General features: G+C 53.8%; 1 protein-coding gene across 6 annotated transcripts; it reads left to right on the top strand.

Annotated features, from left to right (window-relative positions):
- The first annotated feature begins 253 nt into the window (after nucleotides 1-253).
- Nucleotides 254-16,986, top strand: TSPAN32 (tetraspanin 32). 6 transcript variants are annotated; one of them, XR_014777264.1, is made up of 9 exons: nucleotides 254-490; nucleotides 1,096-1,210; nucleotides 2,118-2,215; nucleotides 6,272-6,346; nucleotides 10,435-10,536; nucleotides 11,090-11,187; nucleotides 12,249-12,332; nucleotides 12,561-12,652; nucleotides 13,671-13,707. XR_014777264.1 is itself a non-coding variant. In XM_084771841.1 (9 exons), the coding sequence occupies exons 1-9, from the start codon at nucleotides 425-427 to the stop codon at nucleotides 13,711-13,713; spliced, it is 762 nt and encodes a 253-aa protein (XP_084627967.1). In that variant the 5' UTR covers nucleotides 254-424; the 3' UTR covers nucleotides 13,714-16,986. The 6 variants fall into 6 exon arrangements, 5 of the variants coding, with proteins under 5 accessions (XP_084627967.1, XP_084627969.1, XP_084627968.1 ...); XM_084771841.1 differs by having other exon boundaries at nucleotides 11,090-11,176; nucleotides 13,671-16,986; XM_084771843.1 differs by lacking the exon at nucleotides 11,090-11,187 and having other exon boundaries at nucleotides 13,671-16,986.
- The last annotated feature ends 717 nt before the right edge of the window (nucleotides 16,987-17,703 follow it).

Genomic DNA, 17,703 nt, shown 5'->3' with positions numbered 1-17,703 from the left:
TAGGGTTAGTAGCAGATTAGTACACCCTTATAACCAATGCCAGGCATGGAGCCCTCCTCTTCCTGCTCCCCTCAAGACTCCACCCCTCCCCCATGCCGCAGAGTGGCCCAGCCCACCCACAGGGAGGCCTCTTACATCTACAAAAGCCCAGTTGTCTTGGGCCAGGGCAGGGCAGCAGCAGGTACAGAAACGGGGGCCCCTCTTCCTGCCTGCCTTTCTTCCTTCCTCCTGCCCAGCCACTAGGTTGCAAGGGCTGTTGACAGATGGGAGGACACAGCCTACCTACTCTGTCAGCTGTGGTCTGAGGTCCCCACCCAGTGGGGAACCACAGAAGGGAGGGGAGTAGAGAAGAAGGCAGGAGAGGGGAGGGGAAAGGAGGAGAAAGGAACAGAAAGAGGAGAGGAGAGGGAAGGAGCCGAACGCCATGGGGCACTGGAATCGAATCAAGATTGCCAAATGCCAGATACTGCTCACCAACTTCTTGGCCTTGGTAACATGCAAATGGGGGCAGAAGGAGTGGGTGGGTAGGTTAGCAGCAGAGGTAATAATTCTCCATGCCCAGGCCTCCAGCACTGTGGTCTCCCTTCTCCCACACCACAGTCCTGGCAGACTGGCTCTGGGTCCCCCGGTGGCCACCCTTAGAGGACTGTGTACATCTGTACATGCTGTCCTTGCAGGCACAGCTGCCACCCCAAGGGTCAGTGAAGAGTCTGGGAGAACCTAGGTTGGCTGGTGACTTAGAGTGTGCGGGGACCGCCAGGAAAGGGTGCTACCTGGGATCTGGAAAGAGCAGGGACTGCAGAGTCTGTGCGGACAAGTTTGATGTGTGAGCTTCTGGGTCCTTAGAGAAAATGGGCACAAGTATGTGTGTTGCGTACTTATCTGTGTGTATGTGGTAGGGGAGTCTGTGGGTGGGAGGACTTTCCTCCACCCACAAAAACATGGAGGCCTCCTGCAGCTGTCTTGCTCCTATGCACCCAGAAAGCTGGCGGGAGCCAGGCTGGAGTCCCTGGAAGCCCAGACCTTATACACATGTCATTGTGGGAGGGCCTTTGTAACTCCCAAGCTCTGATGACAAGCCCACCCCACTCTCAGCTGCTAGGCCTCTCTACGGCCACCATGGCAGTTGTCACTCACTTTGGAGAACACTTTGCTGTCATTGGCCGTGTATCCTTGGAGGAGAACCCCTACAACGCTCTGCACTACTGGGGTAAGTGAGGCTAGAAATGGCTGTGGGGGGGGGGAGGTGGGAGGGCTCTGGAGCATCCGGGAGGTCCCAACCTCACTCCCCAGCCCTAGGCTGTCCAGAAGAGCTGGCTTTGGGCAGAAACCGGAGGTCGGGGATAGGGAAGGGACACCCCAGTGTCCTGGCTGCACTGACAAAGATGGAGAGGTTTAGGCCACAGCAGGCACTCCTGCCCTGACTCTGCTACCACATAGGAGTGTTCAGACTGGGGCAGGCCCCGGATCTGTGCCTTCAGAGCAATGTTTTCCTGAGGTTGGACTCAGATCGGCCTAAGGGACTCAGCAGGGCAGAAAATGCCCAGCTAGGGCCAAGCTTGCCAGGGTATCCTGTTTCCACAAGAGCAAGGCCACTTTAGTGAAGGGATGTTAGGTAATGCAAGCGACCTAGGAAGGGGACCACCCAGTAGGAAACAATGGGAGAAAATGAGGCCCCTGAATGGGGGACTGGCAACCCCAGTCCCTAGGCCCCCTGCCTTCCAAGGCACTAGGCGTCCCCCAGGCAGGAAGCCTGGGGCCTGGGCCTAGACTGATAAGGTCACAGCCCCACACTGCCACCTGTCACTAGAGTATGCGGATGTGACTTAAAGATAGTCTGTGAGGCAGGGAGGACAGGAGAAATAGGGAACAGAGTATGGCCCCCCCTAGCTTCTCCCTTGCTCTTCCCCATTCCTTCCCAGACTTGGGAGGGAAAAGGCTGTTGGGCCATGGGACGCCCCTTCTTCTTCGGCCAGAGATATGTGCCTTTTGGGAACTCTGCAGAACTTTAATTCTAGTTCTGTGACCCCCCCACCCCCCCGAGTAGATTTCAGCTCCAACCTCCATGCCTAGACCCAATGCTAGACTCCTTATCCTCTGCTTCTGTCTTCCCACAGCTTTCTACGTGGGGATCAGCCTAGCAGGGCTGCTGAGCCTGGGCGCTGCTCTGAGCACCGTAGCCACTGCGAGGGAGGCCCATGGCCTCATGGCTGCGGTAAGTTTGTGTGCTGCCACATGATCCCGGCTCCTAGATCTCAGGCAGGGAGGGACACCTGAGAGGAGTAAGTCCAGGGACCTGCCTGACCCTAGCAGGAGTATCCAGAAAGAAGCAAAGGCCTTTGTACTGAGTATGGAGATGACGAGGATGCTAAAAGGGGCTGTAGTTAAGACCTTCCACTTGCCCAGGCAAGACCCTTTACCTGGGTCAGAAGTCCCCACAGAGCTCTGCTTCATCCTGTCTTCCTCAGATCCAACAGAGGTTTGGCCGAGAGATGGGGGGGGCGGGGGGAAGGCACCTCTCAGTCCTGGAGTCATCTCATACCTAGTAAGGTCTGGAGACAGGACTGGAGGAATTCCACTTTTCAGACCAACATGGATAGACCAACAGGGACAAGGGGAAGGGGGAAGTCCCTGTAGCTGTTTTTGCAACCTGGCGCGTCCTTCTCAAAGGGCCACTGTCCTTGTCTAGCCATTGAAGGGAAGTTTCGCAACCCCATAGAAGAAAGCCCTCGTTGATGCTGTATCTATTTCTCCATCTGGGTGCCTGAGTGTGCCCCTCCAACTCTCAATGGTCACTTCAGAATCTATCTGCCAGGACCTTTCCCATGGCCACCCTGTCCCTGTTAGATCCAGGCTTTCCCAGTCATGTGAACTGGGGCAGCTCCTTCCTGGATCCCCTAGTCTCTGACCTACCCTCTCCATCCCAGGCATGAGACCTCATCTCCCATCTCCATCCATGCCTGAAGCCCTGCTTGTAGGCCTCCTGACCTCTGCCTGTGAGTGACTGGGGGAATCCACGACCTCCCCCCCTCCCCAGGAACCTGGGCTGGGGGCTTTGCTTCCTGGATAACAGACTGAAACTATACTTTGCAACCCCATCTTGATGCTCAGTTCATTTGCTGGTGACCCCTGGTCTCCAGAAACAGGGACAGAGTCACCTCCTAGAGTTGCTTCAGGGACCAGCCAGACCTGGGTGGGTCTGGATAACGGACTAGGTAGAACCTGGCACTCTAGCCTCACTGGACAGAGCAGGGACCACGCTGGCCATGAAAAGCACTAAACAAAAATAACAGATTTAGGGCCCAGAGGGAGGCCCTAGTGAAGTGGTCACTGTGGGCTGCTGGGCTGGTGGGATGTGACCCGCCCAGGATTTGTGCCTTGCTAGAGGGAAGCATGGAAAGAAGACAAGATGGAGGCAGAGGCACGCAGAAGGCAGCGTGAGAGGCCTGCACCCGGGTATGACATCAGCCACCAGGGGGCACCATAGTCAGCGAGGAGACTGTAAGGCAGAAAGCAGTAAATAGGTGGGCCAAAAGGCTCTGCTACAGCCTAACCCATTGCAGCCCTCTCAAGCTCCTCCCACATCCTGCTTGGCACTTGACCTGTGGGCAAAGGATTCCAGGAGCATTAGAACCCACCCAGGCTTTCCAAAGCTTCAGTTTCAGTTCCACATCCCTAACAGACTCAGGGCCTGGCGCTGTGCAGTTTACGTGAATTAGGCTAAAAGACATATTCAGACTCTTGTGGTCCCGAGGTCACTCCCAGCCCAGCGTGGGCTCTGCACTTTGTTGATTCCCAGCATCTTCTACCCCAGCATGGATAGTAAGCTCAGCTCAGCCACCACAGGGTCATGAGAGTTCCAACAGTCACAACTCCTTCGTGGCGTGTTTATGCTTGTGCCTGTGTGCATGGTGGTGCCGTCTGTCTCTGCCTGCCCTGTTCACCATGGCTCTGTGTCTGCCTGTGTGCTGTGCCTAACATGCCTGGGTGGTAGGAGCACATATAAAGTACAAAAAGGGGGGACAGGGAATGGAAACAACCTCCAACATGACTCTGTGCTCACTGCGGCCCTGCCCCCTTTCCTGCCCCTCCTTCTGCAACTTGGGAAATGAAAGAGCGATCTGGCTGCAGGAAGTAGATTCAAGTTGTTTACGAGTTTATTCACTTATTTTCATTTAGAATGAGTAGAGAGAAAATGGTCACGGTAGGCCAGGCCCAACCTCTCTCTCTGCACTCTGTACATCTTATGACCTTTACTACACACAACACACACACACACACACACACACACACACACACACACACACGCGGGGGGGGGGGGGGGAAGGAGAGAGACAGAGACAGAGACAGACAGACAGACAGAGACACAGAGAGAGACAGAGAGAGGAGACATGGGGCCGGGGGGGGGGGGGTGCGGAGAGGCTCCCTCCTGAGCAATGAAATGGTTTCCAGAAAGGGCTGGGCTCTTGGGGTTGGCTCACAGCCTCAGCTGGGAGGCAGAGTTGAGGAATGGCTTCCAGATGGGGAAGGCTACCCTATACTGCCAGCAAGAGGGAAGAGGCGAAAGGAGAAGAAAGAAAAAGTGGAGGAAAGCAAGGAGAAGGGGAGAAGGAGGAGGAGGAGGAGGAGGAGGAGGAGGAGGAGGAGGAGGAGGAGGGATCAAGGCAAAGGCAGGGCAGAGTAGCAGGCAACCCCGGGGCCAACTCCAAGACAGTGATGCAAGCTCCACAACAGGCAGGAGGAAGCAGAAGAAGGGGTCCCCCTCCCCACATCCCTGCAGAGCCCACACCCACAGAAGTTTGAGGGCCAGTGCAGATGACCCCAGGGCTAAGCTGACCCTGGCATGTCCCTGTCATCCTGGCCAATGACTAGGTTCCTCTGCATTCTGGTCACTTCTCCTCGTGGGGGTTACCCCTGAGTGAGGGTGGGTTGAGACAGCCAGGCCACGGCTGGCCATATCCACTGAGTGACATGCTAGTGACACTTTGGAGCCGGGAGGTGGCTGATACAGAGGGCTCAATGGTCACACAGGGGCTTCTGTGTACTGGGTGGAGCCATGTGCAGGGTGCTGGGGCTGATCATCAAGAGCACCAGGCAGAGGCTCAGAGGGTACCCCCTAGATAGGTCATTAGATGGGACTTTGGTGGGCCCTGCTGAGGAACAGGGCTCCTAGTCTAGAATGACCCTGAAACTATCCACAAAAGTGTAGGGACTTGTGCCTGTACGTGGTCAGGGGAGAGATGATCTGCATTGTCCTCTAAGTCTATTACCCAGCTATAGGAGAGTTCCCTTCCGGGTGCAGTGTGCAAAGATGTCCCTTTTAGCACTCTGGGTGAGGGTTGCCAGTAGGGTAACCACAGGGACCCATGCGGTGGTGCAGAGGAAGGGGAGGAAACTCACGAGGGGGGGAAGGGCACAGTGTCTGAGGTGTCAAACCTATGCCTGGGGTTGTGGGCTGTGGTCCTGGATGAGTCAGGCTGTATCGGTTGGGGTCTCCTTGGAAACGAGTGTCAGAAACAAAACAACAAAGAGCCTGCAGAAGACATCCTGTATGAGGCAGCCACCCCTACCTTCAAGAGGGAACTTTCTGGCTGGGGATGTGGGTCATTTGGTAGGGTGCTTGCCTAGTGTGCACCGTGTCCTTGGTTCAGTCACTAGCGCTGAAAGCAAGGTGGTGCTTGCATACACCTGTAGTCATAGCACTGAGGGGTTGAAGGCAGGTGCATCATGAGCTCAAGGCCAGTCTGGGCTAGATGATGCTGGGTGGCTAGGTGTATGAGGCTGGAGAAATGGCTCAGCAGTTATAAGGGCTGCCTGCTCTTCCAGAGGACCCAAGTACAGGTCCAGAGGATTCAATACCTTTCTTCTGGCCTCCTCATACATGTGCTTATAAGGAATGTAAATGTTTAAAAAAATTCTAAAAATTGTTTAAAGGGGTAGGTTAGGAGGTTCTGCTGCCAGAATTTCAGATACATGGAGGCGCTGCCTGGGCAGGGAGGGGTCTCCATCATACTGGAAAAGCCTACCGTTCCTGGGAAAGCAGTGTGTGTGGCACCTTATGTCACACAGCGGTCCTTGGAGGCACACAAAGCCTGGGGAAGGAATTCCTAGAAAGAGCCTCCCCTCCCCCACCCAAGGCAGTATCAAGAATGGGCCTCAGACCTGTACCTCAGCCCTGCCCATCTAGGGAAGCTACCCACCTGGTACCATGCCTTGTCTCCCCAGGCCACATAATCTGGCTGTGCAGTGACCAGGCCATCTCTGTCCCCAGGGTTTCCTGTGCTTCGCCTTAACCTTCTGCATCCTGGTGCAGGTGGTCTTCTGGAGATTCCACAACCCTACCCAGGTGAGTGCAGCCAGGAGCCTCCCCCTGGCCCAGCCAGGCTCTTTGCTCAGAGTTGTTGTTGTTTTTTTTTTTTTTTTCTGCCTCACCCCTCTTCCCTACCCAAGGAGATCCTCAAAGGCTCACACCAATCCTGATATGGGAGAGAGAGAGAGAGAGAGAGACAGACAGACAGACAGACAGACAGACAGACAGACACAGAGAGACAGACAGACACAGAGAGACAGACAGACAGAGAGAGAGACAGAGACAGAGATGGGGAGAGAGAGAGAGAGAGAGAGAGAGAGAGAGAGAGAGAGAGAGAGAGAGAGAGAGAGAGAATTTTTTTCCCTCTGGTCCAGAAGTCCTGGAAGGGGGTTGAACTCCCGCAATGGCTTGAGGGTATGGGTGTCCAGAAATCCTGCCTGAGGCAGCAGGGCCAAGCAACATTTTTGGCTGAACATTCCCTGCCCACTTAGTGTGTGTGGAGGGGGTGGGTGAGTTCTGGATGGCTGGAGGTCTGGGTCAAAGCGTGGGTGGCCTAGGTCGAGACAGCTGCCAGGTATCAGCAGGGACTGGCCTCGGGTTGGCCTGCAGCAGCCGAGGCCCCATCTCCCTGTTCCAAAGCTGTGTTTACATTCTAAGCCCTAGACTCGGGGTCCAGAATGTGCAGGGGCCTCACAGGGACCAGGAGAACAGACAGCAACCAGTGCTTATTCTACAGGAGAGGGGCTGGGGGGGTGGGGGGAAGGGAGGGGGCGGGGCTTTCTCCAATCACCATAAGACTGGCTACTAGGGCAATTCTCTAAGGCCTGCCTGACATTGGGTGGGGTAGGGCTTTCTCCTGGACCCTGGCCTGTCAGCCCATCTATTGTCTTGGGAGTTCTGAATTCCAGCAGGGCCCCTGCGAGCCCTGGAGAGCTACCTGGAGGTACCCTTGGTGAAGACAACTTGGGTTTGAAAATCAGGGCAGCAAGGACAGCCTTGAACAAGTCCTTTACCCTCCCTGGGCCTCTGTGTAAGTGTCTTTTATACATGAAGAGTAGACAGCCCTGGTAGAGGGCGGCTACTACATGGTAGAGATGAAGCAGCAGTGCAGGGGCCACTCAGGCTCCCCTGTCCTCTAGGTTGCCTCGAATGTGGACCTAGTTCTCAGTTGTCCTGGGCTGGGATGAGGCCGTGTGTGGTACCAAGCACAGCATCACCAAAACATCCTATGTTCTTCCTGCCGGTGGGCCAGTCCAGGCCAAATAGGTCAGAGCCTTACACTTAGTCATCCCAGCTGCCTCCCAACTGCATGGCTAAGGAAAGATACAGGAGTCAACTGGTAATGCTTAAAAGTCACCCCAGACAGCACCCCACCCCCCCCCCCCCGCCTCAGCTCCCCTGGAAAGATGCCAAGACACGCTGAAGCAAGGGTCTAACAAGAGGTTGAAAGACAGAGAAGGAAGAGGCCTGGACTGTCTCTGTAGACACAGGCTCTGGCCTGAAGTGAGGATGGGGTGCTCCACCCACCCCACCCCCAACCAGGACACAGGCCTTGGCAGGCATCCATGGTTGGTGAGGATGGCAGTGTGGTTCAGCCTGCTATGTGATGAATACAGAGTGATAGGGCTATTCATTACCCCCCTCACTGTGGCTGCAGAGCTACTTTGCCACAATCTCCCACTGTCCCCTAGGAGCGGAAAATGAATTGTTTAGCTTTCCTTAATAATTCATGTCAAGACCAAACATAGAACAGACATGTCTATGTAGCCTCAGGACTCATTGCTGGTCCACAAGCCACCTGCGGCTCCACATGGGGTCCTCCTGCCCATGGCTGTACAGCCCATCTGTACCATCCTGAGCTGGCAAACATGGGGGAGGGGCTTCACCAAGCCCTGGCAGATATCACAGTATCCTGGTCTTAGGAAGAAAGATTTGGGGAGGGGGCAGTGCCCTGGACATGAGTTCTCAGTCTGCAGTAACTTGGGCTGCTGTGTGCTGCACAGCCCAAAATGAGGGTTGACCTCATTTTGGGGGGGTGGGGTAGGGGGGCGATACAAACGAGTGAGAAACAGACACAGCACAGACACGTACAGAAAAGCTGGGATCAGTTGGTTTCAACTCTCTGATGGAAAATGGCAGCCTCCTTGCCCCCAGCAGCTCAGTCTGTTTATTATATACAGCTGAACAAGGAGGCAGGGTTAGGACATGCAGATAAACAAGGAGACAGGGTTTATTGCACACAGCTGGACAAGAAGCAGCTTTAGCTAATGTTAGACTCGCAGGGTGGGTGGCTTTGCTGACTTCGCATGGGCTTGAGGCTGTGGTCCTTGACAACAAATACCCACTCAGGACTCATACACGCAAGGCTTCCTCCACTGCCGCACTAGACAAAACACTTACAAAGGAGAGTTTCTAAGCCAGAAACTGCTTGCCAGCTCTGCAGCCATGGATCCTTGGTAGGAGGGACCCCTGGACAAATGACGTGGAGGCTTGTGGCCCTGGTTTAGGTCACCTCTGGTCCACTGTCCGTATTCCTATGAAAACTCCAGCCTCAGTCCCTTTCAGAGCACCCTGAATGCCAACATGGGTACAGATGGCAATGTTACTACCCCCTGCTCCAGTGCTGGGCTCTGCAGAGAAAGAGAGAGAGAGAGTTCAGCCTGGCCTCCAAGGCCTCAAGATCAGGTTCTGAGGTCTAGGAAGAGCTCTGTTGTTCTGCACGTGGGGGTGGGATGCTGGGCAGAACCAAGCTGAGCTGAGCGCTAGAGCTGATGTCATCCCTATTGTTCTGTAGGGATGACAGTGGACAGAGGGCCCCTGGGTGCTGGGATATCCTCGAAAAGTGGTAGAACTGATGAGGGAAATAAAGTCAATTGTGTTAGGGAGTGGTACAAAAAGGGCGAGTCCAAGGGCGCCTGCCTGTTTCTGCTACCTGCCCCACCCAATCCAGGCCAGCGAGAGGCATTCTCAGCCTTCCCGGGATTTGTTCCCTTAAGGACACAGGCCTGAAGAAGCTGAGCCCATGAGAGGGCTCTGGCCCCGACTGACGACTGACTAGCAACCAAGGCCAGCTTGGCACCTGCCCCGGGGTGGGGGAGGGCCCGGGCAGGCTGAGCTGGGGATGACTCATAAGAATGTCTGGCTCTGTTGCATGGATGGAGAGGGAGGAATCGGTGCCAGGATCAGCAGTTAGCATGGAGTTCCCCTGGCTCCTGCAGGGGCCTGGGGCCTGGGCTGGGCTAACCAAGCACCTCTAATTACCAACCTGCCCACTATGACCTGCAGGCAGCAGGTCCTGCAGCCCATAGAGGACATCAGGCTGTGGGACAGACACGCTTCCTTTCTGAAAGGCATGAGTGGCCAGAGGAGACATAAGGGCTTCAGCACCACCCCAGCCATTTAGGACAACCCTCTGTGTGACGTGGCTGCTGGCCTGGCATGAGGCTGGAAGTGGGGACGACTCAGGGTCTTCAAGGCAGAAAGCTGTGGAAGGAAGTGCCCTGGGCCAGGAGACCAGTGAGTCCCACATGTCCAAGATGCATTCCTGGGAGAGATGAAATTCCAGCTTGCCTCTGAAAATATATTTGGCCTGGGGGACAGCATCTTAGGGTAGGGATTAAGCAGAGTGGAGAAAACAGAGCTAGCAGACAGAAGCAAAACAGTCTAGGTGTTCTGTGTGTGGAGCAAAGGCATGGCCAGCTTCCTTCCTTCCTCTTCTGTGTCTACCTGTATCTGACCCCAGATACCCTTACCTTCCCTGGTCCAAGACTTAGAGCTTATCTTCCCAGTATTCTGGATAGTTCTGGAGAAAGACCCACAAGCACCTTAGGGAACCAAGGAACTAGTCCAGGCCTCTGTCCATGCTTCTCAACAGGCTGGCCCTATTGTCTATATCCGGGCTGGCAGTAGCACCAGGACACCACCCCATGCTACCCAAAAGCCACCACTGAAGGTGGGCAGCTGAGCTCTGCTGGTCTTTTCTTTAACTCTTGGGAGCCTCAAGAGCAACAAGAAAGCCACAGGATTGCCATGGTAGAAGGAAAGTCCCTGGAGAAGGAGGTCCAGGATGTGGGCTTCCCTGGGTCTCCCTCAGGCCATTTCCTCCTGTGATGCTTTTGGTGCAGGTGGAGGATGCGGTATTGGACACCTATGACCTCGTATATGATCAGGCAATTAAGAGCCCATCTAGCAACTGGTGGCAGGAGCTGGCCGTCATCCACGACACGGTGAGCTAGGGACAGGGTGGTCATACTTGGTGTGCTCCAGAGAGTGGGTGCCAAAAATCCTCTAGAGTCAGACATCCTGGGCCTCCTTCTCCTCCTGGGCCTCCTGGGCAGGCTTCAGGAGGAGGTCCCAGGACACAGGTCCCACTGTGGGTAGATGACTGAGCTCCCACCCCTCCCCCTTTGCTCCAGATAGGACTGGCTATCCAAAAGTATGGGCCAATGTGTAAAATAAAAGGGCAACGCCCCTCTTCAACAGGGGCTGAGAATTCCAAGAAGGAATTGGGTGTTATTCAAGAAAGTAGGTGTTCAGCTACCAGGCAGGCAGTAGGGCCCTGCTTGTGAGGGCAAGCAGCCCCCAGAGAGCCAGGCCATTCCATCACCAGGCTAAAGCCACCAGTGGCTTTTTTTCCAGAAGCAGCCGTGATCCCTGACCCCTGGCTCTGGTCTCTTGAGGGGCCCCATTTGCAGAATCACTCAGCTTGTGCTTTGGTGCCTCAGTTTCCCCATCAGGCAGTCCTGCCCACTCTATGTTCCTCACTGGTCTGTCTTGTAGTTTCTGTGTTGTGGGAAGAAATCTCCTTTCGGGCTGTTGGCAAGCACGGGAGCCATCATGTGTCAGGGCCAGGAGGCCAGGAGAGAGGTGAGGAGGAGGTAATGAAGGCTTCTGCACTCAGGTCAGATAAGGCTTGGGCACTTCAAGTTCTACCTGGGAAGGGACATCTTCATCCTCTTTGCCCCTTTGGCTTCTCACATCTTGGGATCTGCCCTAGAGCCTTGGGTATGTAACCCCATTCCCCTTGATAGGGGGCCCGCAGTGAGGTAAACTGAAGGAAACTCCCAGGATGGCCAGCTTGGCCCAAACCCTAGGCCCAACCCCCTTTTGCAGGCTAGCAGCAGGCATGTGCCCCACCTACTCTTTCCTTCATGCGGCTTTCCCAGGCCATCAAGAACCTCCCCCCTCCCCTCCGAAGCTTCTAGAAGCTCAAAAACTAAGGCTCTGCATGATCAGATATTTAGGAAAGGGGAAAGGAGTAGGACGGGTCCCCAGGGGGCCCAGAAAAAGGAGAAAGTACTAGGAGAAGGGCACAGAGGAGTAGCCCTTTTGCCCTGAGGGCTAGGCCTTGACTCATTCTCCCCTCCTGGCTCGCTCTCCCTACCCAGCCCCCTCCTTGTCCCATCCCCCTGCTGTCCTGGAAACAAACCAGCCCTATCTCATGGGGAGAGATGTCTGGCTACCCTCCAAGAAACAAGAGGGTGGGGAATGGCTCAAGGCCCAGAAGGGAAGGGAGCTGGCCTGCTGGGAAAGGGCTGAAAGTCAGGGAGCCTCATCCACCTAAGAACACTCCTCAGGTTCCCAATACCAAATAGCTGGGCCACCTGCCTTCTGCCCCCATGGTGGCAAGGGACCACAGCTGGCTGCAAAAGACCCCTGGTGGGAGAAAAGCAAAGGCCAGCTCAGGCCAGTAAGGGCCAAGAAGACCACTTGCTTACCAAAAGGCAAGAGAGCATCCCGTGGGGGTTCTGCATGGCCCAGGCCATCCTCACCCTTCTCAAAGGCCTCAGCCTATCCCTAACAAAAATGCCACCATATGAATGTCCTGGATGCCAACCGTCACCTCCCTGTTGAGAGGGGGGTTGGGTGGAGGAAGCTAAGCACACTGTGCAAGGAGGGCCAGCCAGGGTGGGCAACCATGTGTGCTCCCTCTGTCCAGGACTGCCTACAGAGCATCAGGAACTTTCTGTGGACACACTACAGTATTGCTGCCACCCTGACCTGCACCAGCCTGGCCCTCACGGTGAGTCCCTGGGTTACTGCCCCAGGCCAACACTCTAGTCACGGCACTACCAGGATCTTGCAGGCCCAGTCACAGAGAGGGAACAGCCCCTGACCCAGGAAGGAGACCCTTTGTTTATCTCATGCTCTCAATTTCCCAGTCTTAGAAACGTCCCTGGAAGTGGTAAGGCTCTGTCACCAGGGCTCTTGGTAGCCGCTGACTCCTGGGCATCTCTTCTGACTGCTCTAGGTATGTGCTATGATGCTCTGCGCCTTCCTCTGGTTTGCCTTTCACTCCTACTGTGGCTTGGACCGAAAAGGCAGATACACCCTGACCCCACGGTAGGCCTCTCTCCAGAAGGGTCTTACAGCACCACAGGCTCCCAGCGGGTAGGTGGGTGGGATTTACATCTCCCACCATGAACGTGTTACATCTGCCCTGGAGGAGAGATCTTAGCAAGTGTGGGGTGACAGCATGCCCTCCTAGTCTCTGATGAGCCTTGACATCACCCTGCCACCAACACAGAGACGTGAAAGTTCTAGCCCCACATACCCCACCGCCCAGCAGAACCCCCAGGCCAGGATATCTGATCTTAAGGAATTGCAGACTCTTCATGCACAGAGTCAGGAAGGACTAGTCCCAGCAGCCAGGAATCCCCTTCTGTTCCAAAGCATTTGGACCTTCCTTGGTGAGTGGTAGGCCAGCCTCACCCACCCCACCCCTAATGCCCTGGCATCTGGATCTCTGTGTCCAGCATCTGCATTGCCCCTCTGTGTTCTGAAAATAGCCTCGCCAATTCCCTTCACAGCATTCTGGGACATATTTTTAAATGTTCATATTGTACACACATGTGTCTGTAGGGGCTGGGGGACAATACCAACTGCCATCCTCAGAAATGCTGTCCTGCTTTAAAATAGAGTCTTTCACTAGACTGGAGTTCACCAATTAGAGTAGGCTGGCTGGCTAGAGAGCCCCCGAGAGCTTTCTGTCTCTGCCTCCCCAATACTGGAATTACAAGCATGCGCTACTATAATCTGGCATTTTTAATGGTTTTACAATCAAACTCAGGTCCTTATGCTCGCAAGGCAAGCCTTTTTTGCATCTATCCACTTATTATTTATTTAATTGGCAGGCGGAGGGGCATGTGTGCATGCCTCTGACTGAATTATACTCCCCTTACACTACCTTCGAGAACATTCTGAAACAGCCTCACCCCTCCCTGTAGACCATTCTGGCCATCCCAGTATCTTCTAGAATGTTCTACAGCAGCCAAAGAGTCCCTACAGCACACTCTAGAACAGATTACCAGTTCTTTCTAGAACATACAGAACAACTTCACTGTCTCCCTTTGCTTCTCAGAGCTCATGGCTGCCATCCCCAGGAACCCAGCTTCTTCAGATAGACTCAGGGTGGGCTGGTGCCTCAAAGCCCCTCTGAAGCACACACGGTTGCTAACTATCCGACATCCCTCTGAAGCATGGGTGTTTGTTAACCAGTGGTCCTAGCAAGATGCTTCCTGTCTGCTGCTCAGCCACAGAGATGAAGACTCTGGCCCTGAGCCCTCACATGATGCTCAAAGGAGTAGATAAACTCTGTCTCCCACACGGCGGGGCAAGGGAAGTGGAGAAGACTCTACCGAGTGTGTTAGTTATTTTCACGTTGTTGTGGCCAGACAGCCACCAGAAACAGGAAAGATTTGCTACACCTCACGGCTTCAGAGAGATTCCGGTGCATCACAACAGTGAAGGCATGGGGGAGCGGCCATGTCTGTGGCAGCAGGAACGTAAGGCAGAAAGAGCGACTTATTCAAATGCCGGAGGCTAGATGTTGAGGTAAACTCCTTTCCTCTGGATCACTGTGGAGCAAAAGATGACTGTGGCTCCGTAGTCACGATAAGCTGATGTGCAGAACCACATGGTGACAGCCTGGGTTTGGGTAATGGCCACGGGGCTGCTAATGCTCCTTAGTTTAGGGAGGAGAGGTCTTTACATCTTCACTTGGGATTCCAGCCACCTCTCCCTCCTGCCCAGTAAACTGTTAGGATGCCGGGGTATGAAAAGTTAATGGAAGCCAGGACTCCACGGTCCAGAATCCGTGAAGCCATCACCTATCATGGGGTGGGACTTTCAGATGATAAAACTATTTTGGGGCCACCCACCCTCCTTGTAAGGAAGTCCTCATCCCAATAAACTCACTGGTTCCAGTTGAAACGGGTAGACTCCTTTCTTTGGTCTACTGTCCATGGCCCTATCTGGGGGTGACCAGTTTCTTGTTTATGTTTCCTTGAGAAAATTAATGCAATAGCAGAGACCAGGCGGAGTGGATGCAGGGGCAGGTTTATCACCTTCAAAAGCCTACCTACCCCTAACGATCCACTTCTGCTAACCAGACCCTAGCTCAGACAGGTGCTACAGTAGCGCCATAAGCTGGGGACATTCAGAACAGGAGCTTGAGGAGGCCATTTCAGATCCAACCCGAGACACAAGGCAGACATCCAGGAGCCTATGGACCAGATCAAAGACACTGGATCAAAACTATGCCACCAGGTGAGCAGCTCCCCGCAGAGGGCACAGGGTGATCTGATGAGTCTGTGGAACAGGACAGAGTAGGGAAGGACAGATGAAGTCAACACAGGGCAGGCAGGAGCCCTGGTCACATGGAGTCCCGTGCCTGCCACTCCTGGACACTGCTCCACTTACATTCTGTGCTGTGATGCACAGCGCATTAACCTGGCGGCGATGTTTGTTTCTGTCACTGCGACAAAATACCCGAGAGAATCGGCTCGGAGAAGGAAAGGTTTAGTTTGACTCATGTTTTCTGGGGGTTTCTGTCCATGATCAACTGGCTTCGTTGTTCTAAGGCCAGAAGTAAGGCAGAACACAGCACAGTATGCGTACAGTAGAGGAAAGCTAACACCTCGTGGTGGCCCGGAAGCAGAGAGAAAGGCAAGGGAAACAGGGTACCCCTCTCAAGGGCACAGCCCGGTGATCTCTTCCTCAAACTAGGCCTCACCTACTAGTTTCCCTTTTTAAAATGCCACTGAATTATGAACTCCTCCATGGGTTAATCCACTGATTAGTCTAATCACTTTCCAGAAACCCAGTGCCTGAACACTGTCCTAGGCTCCGCCATGCCTACAGCACATGAGTGTGTGTACGCATGTGGGGGTGCGTGGTATATGTGTACGTGTGTGGTATGTGTGTGTATACATATATGTGGTGTGTATGTCTCCTCATAACAGCAGCTTGAAGTAGCCATTCACTATGTTAGGGTTGTGGGTCAGAGCCCAAAGGAAGAGGGCAAGTTCTCTTCCGCTCAGCCTCTCATGAGGCCAAGAAGGCAAGAGGACAGGTTAGCTGGGCCTTACTGGGAGGCTTCTAGAAGCTCTCCGATCTGGGCTCACTCTGGCTGCTGGAGGCACCTAATTGGTTGCAGCTGTGAGCTTGTGGTCCCTCTCCCCTCGGTGGCTGCCAGCTAGGATGGCTTTCTGCTCTGCAAGTTGAGTTCTCTCCTCCTCCATCCCCACAGGGGCTGGCTAAGCCTTCCCTGTGCGACTCACGCGCTGGCTTCCACCAGCCGGTGAAGCGCTCTGCTTTAAGGACCACACGAGGAGCTCCTTGTCTGAACCAGAATTCTTTCTTCTAATGCTGGTAAAATGCACTGCGCCTGACACTGACCATTTGACCATGTTCAAGTGCACACAGCTCAGCAGAATTAACATCCACCCACGCCATCCGCCTCTAGAACTTTACATCTTCCCAGACTGAAACTCTGTCCCCATTCAACGCTGGCTCTCTGCTCCCTCGGCACTTCCTGGCTTCCCATCCTACTTTCTGTCTCTGAAGACTGGGGAGGGTGGAGGACCTCCTGGGAGTCGCTAGCCCAGCACAGGGTCCACGTGGTTCATCCCTGTTGTAAGGGATGAGGGAAATCTTAGCATGTTTACAGTGGTCTCATGATCACCTAAGGAGGGATCCTGAGACAGAGCATGGTCGGGCGCAGGATCTAAGACTCTGCCTCCTGTAGCCACCTTCATGTGACAGCTCAGCCACCTCGAAGAAGAACTGTCACCTGTTCTTGAATATTCTTGAATAGTCACATAGTTTGTTTGAGCTGCTAAGTCCCAAGGAGATGCACTGACCTAGTCAAATGCAGCCTACAGGAGAACTCCTGAGGGAAGAACCTGCCTCACATCCAGACCCAGAAAGAGTAGGTCCCCCAAATCAGGGCTATCCTGTTAGTTTGTCACCAACAGGGGAAGGCCTGTTAAGCCCACCTTGTGTTTCTGAGGAGGTCTGCCTCCTCTTTCCCACACATTCACTTCCTCAAAGAGGCTCTCTCTTTGAATAAGGCACGCCACATGTGAGAACACATGGGGTTATTCTCCCTAGGGAGATTCCCCAATGTAGCAAGCATTTGGTTCCCCAAAACAGAAAGTCCAGGGTCTCTGTTGGCAAGCACTCCTTTGGTTCTATTCTTGTCATTCTACCCAGAAAGTCAACATTAAAGAAAATACAAATATACAGGGTGTCCTAGTTTGGCGATTAAAACACTGACCGAAAGCAACACAAGGAGGATAGGATTTATTTAGCTCATGTGTTGGGTAACAGTTTGTCATTAATGAAAAACCAACACAGGAGGAACTCAAGCAGAGCAGGACCTAGAAGTAGGAACTCAAACAGAAACCACAGAGCATTGCCTGCTAGTTTGCGCCTCATGGCTAGCTCAGCCTGCTTTCTCATACAGCCCAGAGACAGCACTACCCACAGCAGGCTGAGGCCTCCCACATCATCACTAATCAATCTCGAGAAAGCGATTCCTCGATTGCAACTCCCTTTTCCCAGATATGTCTCGATTTGTGTAAAGTTGACAAAAACTAAACCAGCACATGGGGTAAGGTAGGACATGTCTATAACCCCAGCACTCAAAGAGGCAAAGGCAAAAAGAGTGTGAGTTCGAGGCCAGCCTGGGCCAAACAGAAAGACTCTGTTTCAAAAACAAATGGACAAGCCAGGCGTGGTGGTGCACACCCTTAATCCCAGCACTCGGGAGGCAGAGGCAGGTGGATCTCTGTGAGTTCAAGGCTGACCTAGTCTACAAAGTGAGTCCAGGACAGCCAAGGCTACGCAGAGAAACCCTGTCTCAAAAAACAAACAAACAAACAAACAAAAGACAAATAAAAAGCTAAAAACAAATGGACAAACATAACAAAACATGAAAGAGTGAAAAAGGAAAAGGAGGACAAAGGAGAAAGGAATATAGGATTCCATACACAATGGGAAGAGAGGAGGAGGAGGAAGAATGAGTTTGTAAAATGTACACAATACAACATGAAAAACCATCCATCGGATGCTGTAAGAGAATGTGCATCCTTCCTTACAGCTTGTCACCA

Source organism: Acomys minous (assembly GCF_964271855.1).
Source record: "Acomys minous genome assembly, chromosome: 2".
NCBI classification, from domain to species: domain Eukaryota; kingdom Metazoa; phylum Chordata; class Mammalia; order Rodentia; family Muridae; genus Acomys; species Acomys minous.
The sequence above is the reverse complement of the archived record's forward strand: the minus strand, read 5'-3'. Positions and strand labels throughout refer to the sequence as shown.

What these genes read in the sequence shown, in the direction of transcription:
- TSPAN32 (XM_084771841.1), top strand. Translation starts at nt 425, where the DNA reads ATGGGGCACTGGAATCGAATCAAGATTGCCAAATGCCAGATACTGCTC. An exon ending in TCACCAACTTCTTGGCCTTG is followed by an intron (nt 491 to 1,095) that starts GTAACATGCAAA and finishes CCCCACTCTCAG; the next exon opens with CTGCTAGGCCTCTCTACGGC. An exon ending in GATTCCACAACCCTACCCAG is followed by an intron (nt 6,347 to 10,434) that starts GTGAGTGCAGCC and finishes CTTTTGGTGCAG; the next exon opens with GTGGAGGATGCGGTATTGGA.